Here is a 14,287-nt window from a genome sequence, read left to right on the forward strand (position 1 = left end):
CCAGGTCTTTGCTATTGTAAACAGTGCCGCAATGAACGTACTTGTGCATGTGTCTTTATAATAGAACGATTTATAATTCTTTGGGTTCATACCCAGGAATGGGATTACTGGGTCAAATAGAATTTCTATTTCTAGATCCTTGAGAAAGCACCATACTGTCTTCCACAATGGTTGAACTAATTTACACTCCCACAAATGTGTAAAACTGTTCCTATTTCTCCACATCCTCTCTGGCATCTGTTGTCTCCAGATGCTCTAATGATAGCCATTCTAACTGGCATGAGATGGTATCCCAATGTGGTTTTGATTTGCATTTCTCTAATGACCAGTGATAATGAGCATTTTTTCATACGTTTGTTGGCAACATATATTTCTTCTTTTGAAATGTGTCTGTTCATATCCTTCATCCACTTTTGAATGGGTTTATTTGTTTTTTTCTTCATGTAAATTTGTTTTACTTCTTTATAGATTTCTGATATTAGCGCTTTGTCAGATGAGTGGATTGCAAAAATTTTTTTCCATTCTGTTGGTTGCTGGTTCACTCTAATGATTGTTTCTTTTGCTGTACAAAAGCTCTGGAGTTTAATTAGGTACCACTTGTCTATTTTGGTTTTTGTTGCCAATGCTTTTGGTGTTTTAGTCATGAAGTCCTTGCCTATGCCTATATCCTGAATGGTTTTGCCTAGGTTTTCTTCTGGGGTTTTTATGGTGTTTAGTCTTATGTTTAAGTCTTTAATCCATCTGGAGTTAATTTTAGTGTAAGGTGTCAGGAAGGGGTCCAGTTTATGCTTTCTGCACATGGCTAGCCTGTTTTCCCAACACCATTTATTAAACAGGGAGTCCATTTCCCATTGCTTGTTTTCTCAGGTTTGTCAAAGATCAGATGGTTATAGATGTGTGGTATTGCCTCCAAGGCCTTTGTTCTGTTTCACTGGTCTGTATCTCTGTTTCGGTACCAGTACCATGCTGTTTTGGTTACTGTAGGCTTGTAGTAGAGTTTGAAGTCAGGTAGCATGATGCCTCCAGCTTTGTTCTTTTTGCTTAGGATTGTCTTGGCTATACAGGTTCTCTTTTGGTTCCATAAGAAGTTTAAGGTGGTTTTTTTCTGTTCTGTGAAGAAGGTCATTGGTAGCTTGATGGGGAGAGCATTCAATCTATAAATTACTTTGGGCAGTATGGCCATTTTCACAGTATTGATTCTTCCTAACCATGAGCATGGAATGTTTCTCCATCTGTTTGTGTCCTCTTTTATTTTGTTGAGCAGTGGTTTGTAGTTGTCTTTCAAGAAGTCCTTTACTTCCTTTGTTAGTTGTATTCCTAGGTATTTTATTCTCTTTGTAGCAATTGTGAATGGGAGTTCACTCTTGATTTGGTACTCTGTTACCCTGTTATTGGTGTATAGGAATGCTTGTTTTTCTGCACGTTTTGTATCCTGAAACTTTGCTAAAGTTGCTTATCAGTTTAAGGAGATTTTGGGCTAAAATGATGGGGTCTTCTAAATATACAATCATGTCTTCTGCAAATAGAGACAATTTGACTTCCTCCTTTCCTAATTTAATACCCTTTATTTCTTTTTCTTACCTGATTGCTCTGGCTAGAACTTCCAATACTATGTTGAATAGGAGTGGTGAGAGAGGGCATCCTTGTCTAGTGCCAGATTTCAAAGGGAATGTTTCCAGTTTTTGCCCATTCAGTATGATATTGGCTATGGGTGTGTCATAAATAGCTTTTATTATTTTGATAAACATTCCTTCACTACCTAGTTTTTTGAGAGTTTTTAGCAAAAAAGGCTGTTGAATTTTGTCAAAGGCCTTCTCTGCATGTATTGAGATAATTATGTCAATTTTGTCTTTGGTTCTGTGTATGTGGTGGCTTACATTTATAGACTTGCCTGTGTTGAACCAGCCTTGCATTCCTAGGATGAAGCCTATGTGATCGTGATGGGTAAGCTTTTTGATATGCTATTGCAATTGGTTTACCAGTATCTTACTGAAGATTTTTGCATCTGTGTTCATCTTGGATATTGGCCTGAAGTTTTCTTTTTTTGTTAAGTTTCTGCCGGGTTTTGGTATCAGGATAATGTTGGTCTCATAAAATGATTTGGGAAGGATTCCCTCTTTTTGTATTGTTTGGAATAGTTTCAGAAGGAGTGGTACCAGCTCCGCTTTGTACATCTGGTTGAATTTGGCTGTGAACCCGTCTGGACCTGGACTTTTTTGGTTGGTAGGCTATTAATTTCTGCATCAACTTCAGCCCTTGTTATTGGTCTATTCATGGTTTCAACTTCTTCCTGGTTTGGGCTTGGGAGGATACAAGTGTCCAGGAATTCATCCATTTTGTCCAGGTTTGCTGGTTTATTTGCATAGAGTTGTTTGTAGTAATCTCTGATGGTAGTTTGTATTTCTGTGGAATTGGTGGTGATATCTCCTTTAACATTTTTTATTGCATATATTTGATTCTTCTCTCTTTTCTTTTTTATTAATCTCACTAGCAGTCTGCCTATTTTGTTATCTTTTCAAAAAACCAGTTCCTGGAATTAATTGATTTTTGAAGGGTTTTTTTGTGTCTCTGCCTCCTTCAGTTCTGCTCTGATCTTAGTTATTTCTTGTCTTCTGCTAGGTTTTGAGTTTTTTTTGATCTCGCTCCTCTAGTTCTTTCAATTTTGATGATAGGGTATTGATTTTAGATCTTTCCTCACTTCTCATGTGGGCACTTATTGCTATAAATTTCTCTCTACACACTGCTTTGAACCTGACCCAGAGATTCTTCTATGTTGTTTCTTTGTTCTCATTGGTTTCGAAGAACATCTTTATTTCTGCCTTCATTTCATTGTTTCTCCAGTCAACATTCAGGAACCAGTTGTTCAGTTTCCATGAAGCTGTGTGGTTCTGAGTTAGTTTCTTAATCCTGAGTTCTAATTTAATTGCACTGTGGTCTGAGAGACTGTTTGTTATGATTTCCATTCTTCTGTATTTGCTGAGGAGTGGTTTATTTCCAATTATGTGGTCAGTTTTAGAGAAGATGCCATGTGGTGCTGAGAAGAATGTATATTTTGTGGATTTGGGGTGGAGATTTCTGTAGATGTCTATTAGGTCCATTTGGTCCAGATCTGAGTTCAAGTCCTGGATATCCTTGTTAATTTTCTGTCTCATTGATCTAATATTGACAATGGAGCACTAAAGTCTCCCACTATTATTGTGTGGGAGTCTAAGTCTCTTTGTAGGTCATTAAGAACTTGCTTTATGTATCTGAGTGCTCCTGTATTGGGTGTGTTTATAATTAGGATCGTTAGCTCTTCTTGTTGCATTGATCCTTTTACCGTTATATAATGTCCTTATTTGTCTCTTTTGATCTCTGTTGGCTTAAAGTCCATTTTATCAGAGACTAGGATTGCAACTCCTGCTTTTTTTTTTTTTTTTTTTTTTTTTTTTTTTTTGCTCTCCATTCGCTTGGTAAATCTTCCTCCATCCCTTTATGTTGAGCCTATGTGTGTCCTTACACATGAGATGGGTAGATGGGTTTCCTGAATACAGCACACTGATGGTTCTTGACATTTTATCCAATTTGCCAGCCTGTGACTTTGATTGGGGCATTTAGCCCATTTACATTTAGGTTTAATATTGTTATGTGTGAATTTGATCCTGCCATTTTGATGCTAGCTGGATGTTTTGCCCGTTAGTTGATGTGTTTTCTTCATTGTGTTGGTCTTTACCATTTGGTATGCTTTTGGAGTGGCTGGTACTGGTTATTCCTTTCCTTGTTTAATGCTTCTTTCAGGAGCTCTTGTAAGGCAGGCCTGGTGGTGTTAAAAATCACTCAGCAATTGCTTATTTGTAAAGGATTTTATTTCTCCTTCACTTATGAAGCTTAATTTGGCTGGATATGAAATTCTAGGTTGAAAGTTCTTTTCTTTGAATATGTTGAATACTGCCTCCCCCCCACCACCCCTTCTGGCTTGTAGGGTTTCTGCTGAGAGATCTACTGCGAGTTTGATGGGCTTCCCTTTGTGGGTAACCTGACCTTTCTCTCTGGCTGCCCTTAGCATTTTTTCCTTCATTTCAACCCTGGTGAATCTGACAATTACATGCTTTGGGACTGCTCTTCTTGAGGAATATGTTTGTGGTGTGTTCTATATTTCCTGGATTTGAATGGTGGCCTGCCTTGCTAGGTTGGGGAGGTTCTCCTGGATAATATCCTGAAGAGTGTTTTCCAGCTTGGATTCATTTTCTCCATCACATTCACGTACACCTATCAAATATAGATTAGGTCTTTTCACATAATACCATATTTCTTGGAGGCTTTGTTCATTTCTTTTTACTCTTTTTCTCTAATCTTGCCTTCTCATTTTATTTCATTGATTTGATCTTCTATCTCTGATATCCTTTCTTCTGCTTGATTGATTTGGCTATTGAAATTTGTGTATGCTTCGGAAAGTTCTCGTGCTGTATTTTTCAGCTCCATCAAGTCATTTATATTCTTCTATAAGATGTTTATTCTAGTTAGCATTTTGTCTAAACTTTTTTCAAGGTTCCCAGCTTCTTTGCAGTGGGTTAGAACATATTCCTTTAGCTTGGATAAGTTTGTTATTACCCACCTTCTGAAGCCTATTTCTGTTAATTCCTCAGACTCATTCTCCATCCAGTTTTATTCCCTTACTGGTGAGGAGTTGTGATCCCTTGGAGAGTGAGAGATGTTCTGGTTTTTGGCGTTTTCATCATTTTTGCGCTGATTTCTTCCCATCTTTGTGGATTTACCAGACTGTGGTCTTTGTAGTTGGTGACTTTCGGATGGGTTCTCTGAGAGGATGTCGTTTTTGTTGATGTTGAAGCTATTTTTTTTCCTGATTTTTAGTTTTCCATTTAACAGGGTCCTCTGCTGTAGGACTGCTGGAGGTCCACTCCAGACCCTGCTTGCCTGGGGATCACCCACGGGGGCTGCAGAACTATACACATTGCTGCTGGTTTCTTCTGCTCTCTTTGTCCCAAAAGGGTACCTGCCAAATGTCAGCCTGAGCTCTCCTTTATGAGGTGTCTCTTTGGATATACAGGGGTCCAGGAGCTGCTTGAGGAGACAGCTTCTTATAGGAGCTCAAGTGCTGTGCTGGGAGCTCCATTGTTCTGTGCAGTGCCGCTGGGCAGATACGTTTAGGTCTGGTGCAGCGGAACTCATCACCTCTTTTCCCAGGTGTTCTGTCCTAGGAAGGTGGGGCTTTATTTATAAGTTCCTGATGTGCTGCTGCCTTTATTCAGAAATGCCCCCACCGAGCAAGGAGGTAGTATAGTCAGTTTGGTAGCGGAGGCATTGCTGAGCTGCTGAGGGCTCTGCCCACCTGCTGTGTAAACTCTCTTGTGGTGTTTACAGAGGTACAGTTAGAACTGCCTTGGTAGTGGCAGACTGCCTCAGTAGTAGCAGATGCCCCTTCCCACACCGAGCTGGACCATCTCAGGTCTGCTTGCTGTGAAACTCTCAATCCAGAGAATTTCAGGTTGCTGGTTTTGTGGGTGTGGGACCTGCCAAGCCCAATCACCTGACTTCCTGTCTAGCCCTCTGCCTTTCAGTTGAATGGGCAGCTCTGTCTCCCAGGCTTTCCAGGCGCCAGTTGAAACAGCCACCTGGATTTGTGTGAGTTTTTGTGTGGAAATGCGACGCCGGCTGAAACAGCTGCACTGGAAATTCATGGTGCATTTTGGCCCAGTAATCTCCTGGTGTGTGGGCAATGAAAACTCATTTGGAAATGCGGTGATCACTCATCTTCTGTGTTGTTCTTGCTGGGAACTGCATTCCAGAGCTGTTCCTATTCAGCCATCTTGGATCCTCCTCAGAAAGAAGTTTTTTTTTTAAGAGAACAATACCAACTAATAAATGCAAAAGAATAGAATTGGAAAATCATTATTTTTGTAATCCAAATTCAGACAGGATCATGAATGGATGTTAAAATGATTAGATGAAATGTAGCTGGCATATAGTGTATTTATATTATTGCAAAATATCTCACAGATTAGTTATTAATTAAGGAAATATTATTTATGATGGAGAAATCTAGTCAATATTGCCTTAAGTGATCAAACTTGGCATCATGACAATGAAACACACTGACATTTTGTGCCTCCTGATTTGATGGAACTTGACTCTGGTCATGAGGGTAAAAAATCAAGCAATTGCAGATTTAGGACATTTTATAAGGCAACATGTTGAGACTCCAGATTAAAAGAAACAAATGTAAACAAACTGAAGCAAAGTAATAACCAATAAATGCAGTTTTTGACCCTTGATTAGACCTTAAATTTTTTAAATAATGGCTATAAAATACATTACTGGGACAAATGGAAAATTTTGAATGTAGACTATGTAATAAGTAATATCGTATCTACATTAAATATCTTGTGTATATTAATGGTATTGTGTTCATATATGAAAAGTTCTTAGTTCTCAGGAGATATATGTTGAAGTATTCAGGCATAAATTTAGCATAACATCAACGACTATCAGTTTAGAAAAGAAGTAGATGTGTACATGTAACATATATATAGACACACATATAATGAGAATGAAATGAATGCAGCAAAATGGAAATGCTGACTTTCGGTGGAGCTGTTTTTTGTACCACACTTTCAAATTTTTATAGGTCTGATTTTCAAAGTAACAAGTAGAAGAAGAAAACCCTTTTTTGTGCCCTAGGGCTTCTTGCTATCCTTTGTGCTTATTTAGTTTGTATTTCAAGTTGTTGTTAAAAGATTTTTCTTCTTCTTCTTTGTAAACAATGTGTTTCTGGTTATCTATTTGGAAGCCTTCCCTGATATTCAGCTCTGGCTTTGAGTCCCTAGACAATGTGATTTTTCTGAATACATATGATAGCAAATAGAAGAGATTTCTTGAATGCATGTGATAGTGAAAAGAAGAGCTTCAACGAAAGTAATGTTTTATGTTAATCTCTGTGGAGGTCTAATTTATAGGAAAAACATTTGAAAATAAAATGGTAAATAAAGTGGATGGATAGTATTACTTTATAACTGGCACTCAGCAAATATGTGCCAAGTATGAGTGTATTTTGTAAGCTTCTAAATATCATTAAAAATATCACCTGATAGTAACAATAGCAACAACAATTTTTTAAAATCATGGCTCTCCAGGCCCCCCTTCAGACCTGTTGAAGGGTAATCTCTGAAGATAAGACCCTGATCTACCTTTGAAACAAGTTTGCTGTGTTCTCCTGATCGCTGAAATTGGTGTCTTTAAGAAGATTTCAGATGTTGAAGGGATCCGTTCCTGCCTTTGGGCTCAGCCTTAAGTCCTCCCCTTCACCTCATCTTCCATCCTCGCCAGTCTCTGCTTGCCTCTGCTAATGGGGATTCTTTACCATCTGACATGATCTGTATACTTAATTATTTTTCTTGGCTACCCATCCCACCTTGTTTGCTTTGTCTTGGTTTTCCACCTCTCTCCATGAGTACTAGTTCCGCCTTACTCAGTGTACTCTCCATGGAGACAGCCCACCCAGTCTCACACCTAACTGCTGCTGCTCATCTAGTAGGTGGGACAATGTTTTTCACAACATATATATATATATATATATATATATATATATATATATATTTCAGGACTCTGTGATTTTTCCATGAAGAAAGCCTCTCTAGGATACCAATAACTCTGTGGGAAACTCTGAGAATATACACCAGATTTATGAGTCGTGGGTCTATGCAAACAGATGATTGAGGATAATGGTTAAGATGGTGGACTCTGGAGTCAAACTGCTTGGTTCTAAAGACAGACTAACCACTTGGTCGCTGTATGACTTTTGGCTAGTTTTTTAACCTCCGAACTCAGCTTTCTCATCTGTAAAAAGGAAATACTAACAGAACCTAATTCAAATCGTTTCTGTGAAGATTAAAAGACTTTACATTTAATAGTACCTAGAAAAATACTATATAAGTGCTTACTATTTTTTTCTTTGTATTTCAATGGCTACAAAATGTGTTTACTATTTTTTTTAATTCATCGTCACCTTTCTGTGGAATGTTAAATAAATCTGGATCAAATTCTGCTTTCAAGATATTAATAACGACTCTTATAAAATGATTTCTTTCTTGCTTTCTTCGTGTTTCTCATAAACTCAGGTTTCTCTGGGACTTCTGCATGCCCATGCCACACATATCCTGTGGCCCCCAGAGCGCTGGCAGAAATTGGAATCTGTTCTTCCTCCAGAGCGCTTACCAGTACGGATTCAAGAGGATTGACTGCATGGATCTACCTGAGTTGCTGGCAATGGGAGGCCAGTTGCTGGAGAGGAATGGAAAAAAGAAACCTCCAAAAGGGAAAAACTTCCAACCATACGCTGCTGTGCAAGAATTATTTATAGCACATTAGGATGATCTGTATTATTAAATAAATAGTTTTCAAACATTAAACAGTATTAAATGGCACCTGTTTTGTGTTAAATTGTAGTAACCTGTTGTTTAATGCTCCCAAAATATGCAGACCTTAGGGAATATAAAAACATTGTACCCACATGTCTTAATGGGGCTAAATTTCAGATTATTTGTTACCTATACTTATTATATTGATTGTTGGGTTTTGATTCTGGTGCTTGCTGCTGAAATAAATTGAAAATTAATATTCAATAAAAATGATTTATTTGCCACTTACTGTTAAGGTAGAACAAGAAGGAACACATATTATACATATAATGATAGGAATGATATTGTGATTTGTAGTATCTACAAAGCAATAACTGCCAGTTAGGAAAAACAGCAAACAGCAGGTCCTGTTTTGTTTGTTTTGGTCCTAATTTGTTCAGGTCCTGTTTTGAGTGTTTAATTTTCATTCAGTACATTCATTAATAAGGAATTTCTCTTCTGAATATAAATAAATAAAGTAATGGAGAACCCATCCTATTGATACTTACATACAGTCAAACCTTTCTTATGGGCCCTTTTTAATCCAACATTTCTGAGTAATCTCATGCCTGTTCACAAGGATGAATAAACTTATTTATCAGCATTTAGTCATACTATTTGTTTAAAAGTTCTGAACAAAATAGAAGAAAAAACAGCCCAGATCAGCCAAGTTTGATTTTCCTCCCCTAATTAATTCTCAGTATTCATGTCTATAATACTGAAATCACCAACTGCAAAGTAACAGTAGAATAAGAGAGTCTGTAATTTGTATAGATAAGGAGATAAATTCCCTGTATCTAAGTCCATATTTATGAAAGCTTCTTTTTCTCCCATTGGTTAGAGGTTTGTGCAAATTAGTATTAGCATCATCATATTCGACAAATATTGACAAGCCCTTAAATACTAAGTTGCACAGAATTTTGTTTTAAAAGCAGAAATTGCTTAAAATTTGTCTGTGGCTCTTCATTGCCCTTCTCAATTCTTTAATTCCATTTTATTTTCCCCAACTTGAACTTAATACCCTGGCTTTTAACTGCATTTTACCAAATACTCACTGCTATTTCAAGGCTTGTAATTTTTGTTTTCTTTCTTAGCAAATGCATCCCTTGGATTTATATGTAAAATGTTTAGCACATGAAGGCACTGACCCTTTACTTACTAGAATACAGAAGGTTTAAGGGTCATATAAGAAGGGATTGGGAGTGTTGAGGGAAGGTAGAGTAAGGAACAAATATAGAGGTGCTTGTAGTGGTGACTGTTTACCTGCTGGAACACAGGAAGGTCTAAGGGTCATATGAGAGGGGATTGGGAGTACTGAGGGGAGTTAAAGAACAAATAGACAGGTGCTTGTAGTCGCTGCTATTGACCACTGGTATAGAAGAGTTCAATATTTTAACAGTTTAACCAATTGGCTATTAGCCTTGCTACCTTATTGACTACCTGTGCCGTCGTTACTGGAACTATTCATTCAAGATTGTAAATCTTTGGAGAGAAGGTAAATGGTCTTTCTATTCAATTTTCTATTCACTAGCCATCCAGCACATCACCAGCAGAGTTAATGCCTAATGCTTGTTGAAGAGCTCAGCTGACTAGTTACTTCCTCAGGAATACAAATCCAGGCAGAGTCGCTGCTCTACCTGGTGCATACATTTCATGAATAGATCACTATGTTAATGATTCATGTCTATATTTTCTCCTCTACTAGAATGTGAACCGTTAGTCTTACCTAGTGCAGGATTTGTCTTGCTCAACTTGGTCATGCGATTGCTCATAATTAACAATAAAATCCTGTCCTATCAATGTACAAATCCTAGGCAGTGTTAAAGGAAAATCAAAGTAGATAAAACAAATGATCTCATAGTCTGTTGGTGGGGGTAGGAGGAACTGTAAAGAGGCAAACAGTTAACATGCAATTTAGCAGGAGGTGTAGAGCATGGAATAGGTGCAATGGGAGTAGAAAAGACTGTAAATCTGATTGTGTCTGAGGAAATAGGGATGGGGGAACCATTAGAGGAGAGGTGCCATAGGCAGAGCCTTCTAGGATGAATAGAGTTCCCTTCCTGTGAATTATAAATTTAATCTATACGAACGATTTCAGTTACTTAAATAGTTTCCCCTCAAACATTACTGCCAGTTTACTGTTCACGATGTAGTGTGTGTATTGTGTTTTATATATTTAATTTGTAGAATGTAAAATAATGATTATACCTCAGGAAGATTGAGATTTGTAATTAATTTTTTTCACTTTTTATGAAAGTCATTTCAAACAGTTTTACCAAGTAATTTATAAAAATGTGTTATATATTGAAGAACTTTTAAACTCCAACGAATGTTAAACCACCAAATTAGCATGCTTACTTTTGCCTTGCACATATTGTTTCTGAATTCAGATGGTCAGAAAAAAAGGAAATTTAAAGAAATTTTTATCTATGCTACAGATGTAAAACATCACTGGCATACATTTTTGGGGGAGGGTGGAGACTGGCCTTTGGAAATGGGACTTGGAAAATACTTCAGTTTCTTAATTTACAGTTTACATAATCAACTATAGTCAATCAACAGTTGGATTTTTTTTGAAGTTTTACTCTCTGTAATATTAGTCCAAAGCATTAAAATATTTTCTCTATTCCCTCCTAAACCATTCTCATCTCTATATACCTGGTGATTTCCTCCCAAACCTTTCTCAGGTCTACTCAAAATTGCCTCCTCATGGAACTTCTCTGGTCATCCTTTCTAAAGCAGTCACCGCCCCTTTGTCACTCTCTATGCACCTGGGTGGCTGCATTTCCTTGATAGCACTCTCATTGTTGTGATATTATTTGTTGATGTTGTGCCAGCTGGAATGTAAAATGCATGTAATTTGTGTTGTTCAGCACTGTATTACAATGACTACAAAAGTATCTGATGTGTCCTCATCAGTACTGTCACACTCAGATTGTATTATGTCTTCTTTCTTGTATTACTATTGTTTTATTACTGTCATTGAACTTTTTTTTTCCATTGTACTTTAGGTTCTGGAATATATGTGCAGATCATGCAGGATTGTTGCATAGGTACATACACGGCAAAGCGGTTTGCTGCCTCCATCCCCCCGTCACCTATATCTGGCATTTCTCCCCATGTTATCCCTCTCCAAACTCCCACCCCTCATTGTCCCTCCCCTAGTCCCCCCCAACAGACTCCAATGTGTGATGCTCCCCTCCCTGTGTCCATGTGTTCTTATTGTTCAACATCCATCTATGAGTGAGAACATGCAGTGTTTGATTTTCTGTTTTTGTGTCAGTTTGCTGAGAATGATGGTTTCCAGATTCATCCATGTCCCTACAAAGGACACAAATTCATCGTTTTTTATGGCTCCATAGTATTCCATGGTGTATATGTGGCACATTTTCCTTGTCCAGTCTATCATTGATGGGCATTTGGGTTGGTTCCAGATCTTTGCTATTGTAAACAGTGCTGCAGTGAACATACATGTGCATGTGTCTTTATAATAGAATGATTTATAATCCTTTGGGTATATACCCAGTAATGGGATTGCTGGGTCAAATGGAATTTCTATTTCTAGGTTCTTGAGGAATTGCCACCCTGTCTTCCACAATGGCTGAACTAATTTACACTCCCACCAGCAGTGCAAAAGTGTTCCTATTTCTCCACATTCTCTCCAGCATCTGTTGTCTCCAGATTTTTTAATGATCGCCATTCTAACTGGCGTGAGATGGTATCTCAGTGTGGTTTTGATTTGCATTTCTTTAATGACCAGTGATGAGCATTTTTTTCATGTTTTTTGGCCTCATATGTGTCTTCTTTTGAAAGTGTCTGTTCATATCCTTAGCCCACTTTTGAATGGATTTGTTTTTCTCTTCTTGTAAATCTGTTTTAGTTCTTTGTAGATTGTGAATATTAGCCCTTTGTCAGATGGGTAGATTGAAAAATTTTTTCTGATTCTGTTGGTTGCCAGTTCACTCTAATGATTGTTTCTTTTGTTGTACAAAAGCTCTGGAGCTTAATTAGGTACTATTTGTCTATTTTGGCTTTTGTTGCCAATGCTTTTGGTGTTTTAGTCATGAAGTCTTTGATTATGCCTATGTCCTGAATGGTTTTGCCTAGGTTTTCTTCTAGGGTTTTTATGGTGTTTAGCCTTATGTTTAAGTCTTTAATCTATCTGGAGTTAATTTTAGTATAAGGTAGCAGAAAGGGGTCCAGTTTCTGTTTCCTGCACATGGCTAGCCTGTTTTCCCAACACCATTTGTCAAACAGGGAGTCCATTCCCTATTGCTTGTTTTCGTCAGGTTTGTTAAAGATCAGATGGTTGTAGATGTGTGGCATTGCCTCCGAGACCTCTGTTCTGTTCCATTGGTCTGTATCTCTGTTTTGGTACCAGTACCATGCTATTTTGGTTACTGTAGCCTTGTAGTAGAGTTTGAAGTCAGGTAGCATGATGCTTCCAGCTTTATTCTTTTTGCTTAGAATTGTCTTGGCTATTCAGGCTCTCTTTTGGTTCCATATGAAGTTTAAGGTGTTTTTTTCCAGTTCTATTAAGACGGTCATTGGTAGTTTGATGGGGATAGCACTGAGTATGTAAATTGCTTTGGGCAGTATGGCCATTTTTATGATATTGATTCTTCCTAACCATGATCATGGAATGTTTCTCCATCTGTTTGTGTCCTCTCTTATTTCCTTGAGCAGTGGCTTGTAGTTCTCCTTGAAGAGGTCCTTTACATCTTTTGTTAGTTGTGTTCCTAGGTATTTTGTTTTATTTGTAGCAATTGTGAATGGGAGTTTGCTCTTGATTTGGCTTTTTGTTTGTCTGTTATTGGTGTATAGGAATGCTTATAATTTCTGCACATTGATTTTGTATCCTGAGACTGCTGAAGTTGCTTATCAGTTTAAGGAGATTTTGAGCTGAGATGATGGGGTCTTCTAAATATACAATCATGTCGTCTGCAAATAGAGACAATTTGACTTCCTCCTTTCCTATTTGAATACCCTTTATTTCTTTTTCTTGCCTGATTGCTCTGATTAGAACTTCCAATACTATATTGAATAGGAGTGGTGAGTGAGTACATCCTTGTCTAGTGCCAGATTTCAAAAGGAATGCTTCCAGTTTTTTGCCCATTCAGTATGATATTGGCTGTGGGGTTGTCATAAATAGCTTTTATTATTTTGATAAATGTTCCTTCAATACCTAGTTTTTTGAGGGTTTTTAGCAAAAAAAAAAAAGCTGCTGAATTTTGTCAAAGGCCTTCTCTGCTTGTATTGAGATAATCATCTGGTTTTTGTCTTTGGTTCTGTTTATGTGGCGAATTACGTTTATAGACTTGCATATGTTGAACCAGCCTTGCATCCCCAGGATGAAGCCTACTTGATGGTGATGGATAAGCTTTTTCATGTGCTCTTGAAATTGGTTTGCCAGAATTTTATTGAAGATTTTTGCATCTATGTTCATCATGGATATTGGCCTAAAGTTTTCTTTTTTTGTTGAGTCTTTGCCGGGTTTTGGTATCAGGATGATGTTGGTCTCATAAAATGATTTGGGAAGAATTCCCTCTTTTGTATTGTTTGGAATAGTTTCAGAAGGAGTGGTACCACCTCCTCTTTGTACCTCTGGTAGAATTTGGCTCTGAACCCATCTGGACCTGGGCTTTTTTTTGGTTGGTAGACTATTAATTTCTACATCAACTTCAGCCCTTATTATTGGTCTATTCAGGGTTTCAAATTCTTCCTGGTTTAGGCTAGGGAGGGTTCAAGTGTCCAGGAATTTATCCATTTGAACTTTTCTTACTATTCTTATTTTTTTTTTCCCCTTTGGAGACAGAGTCTTGCTTTGTTGCCCAGGCTAGAGTGCAGTGGTGCTATCTCAGCTCACTGCAACCTCTGCCTCCCAGGTTCCCAGG

At 37.7% G+C, this 14,287-nt stretch overlaps 1 protein-coding gene across 6 annotated transcripts in view; it reads left to right on the forward strand.

Moving 5' to 3' along the window:
* The window catches only part of IMMP2L (inner mitochondrial membrane peptidase subunit 2), an 865,268-nt gene extending 856,641 nt beyond the window's left edge, over positions 1 to 8,627 (forward strand). For 5 of the 6 annotated variants that reach the window (XM_032275691.1, XM_032275694.1, XM_032275692.1 and 2 more), the window contains one exon: positions 8,115 to 8,627. In XM_032275691.1, the coding sequence (XP_032131582.1) occupies positions 8,115 to 8,364 (250 nt within the window). In that variant the 3' untranslated portion in view covers positions 8,365 to 8,627. The remainder of the gene's footprint in view (positions 1 to 8,114) is intronic. The other variant, XM_032275696.1, reaches the window with a different exon arrangement.
* The last annotated feature ends 5,660 nt before the right edge of the window (positions 8,628 to 14,287 follow it).

This window comes from Sapajus apella, unplaced genomic scaffold (assembly GCF_009761245.1).
Source record: "Sapajus apella isolate SASKATOON/1434 unplaced genomic scaffold, GSC_monkey_1.0 scaffold7, whole genome shotgun sequence".
Classification (NCBI taxonomy): Eukaryota; Metazoa; Chordata; class Mammalia; order Primates; family Cebidae; genus Sapajus; species Sapajus apella.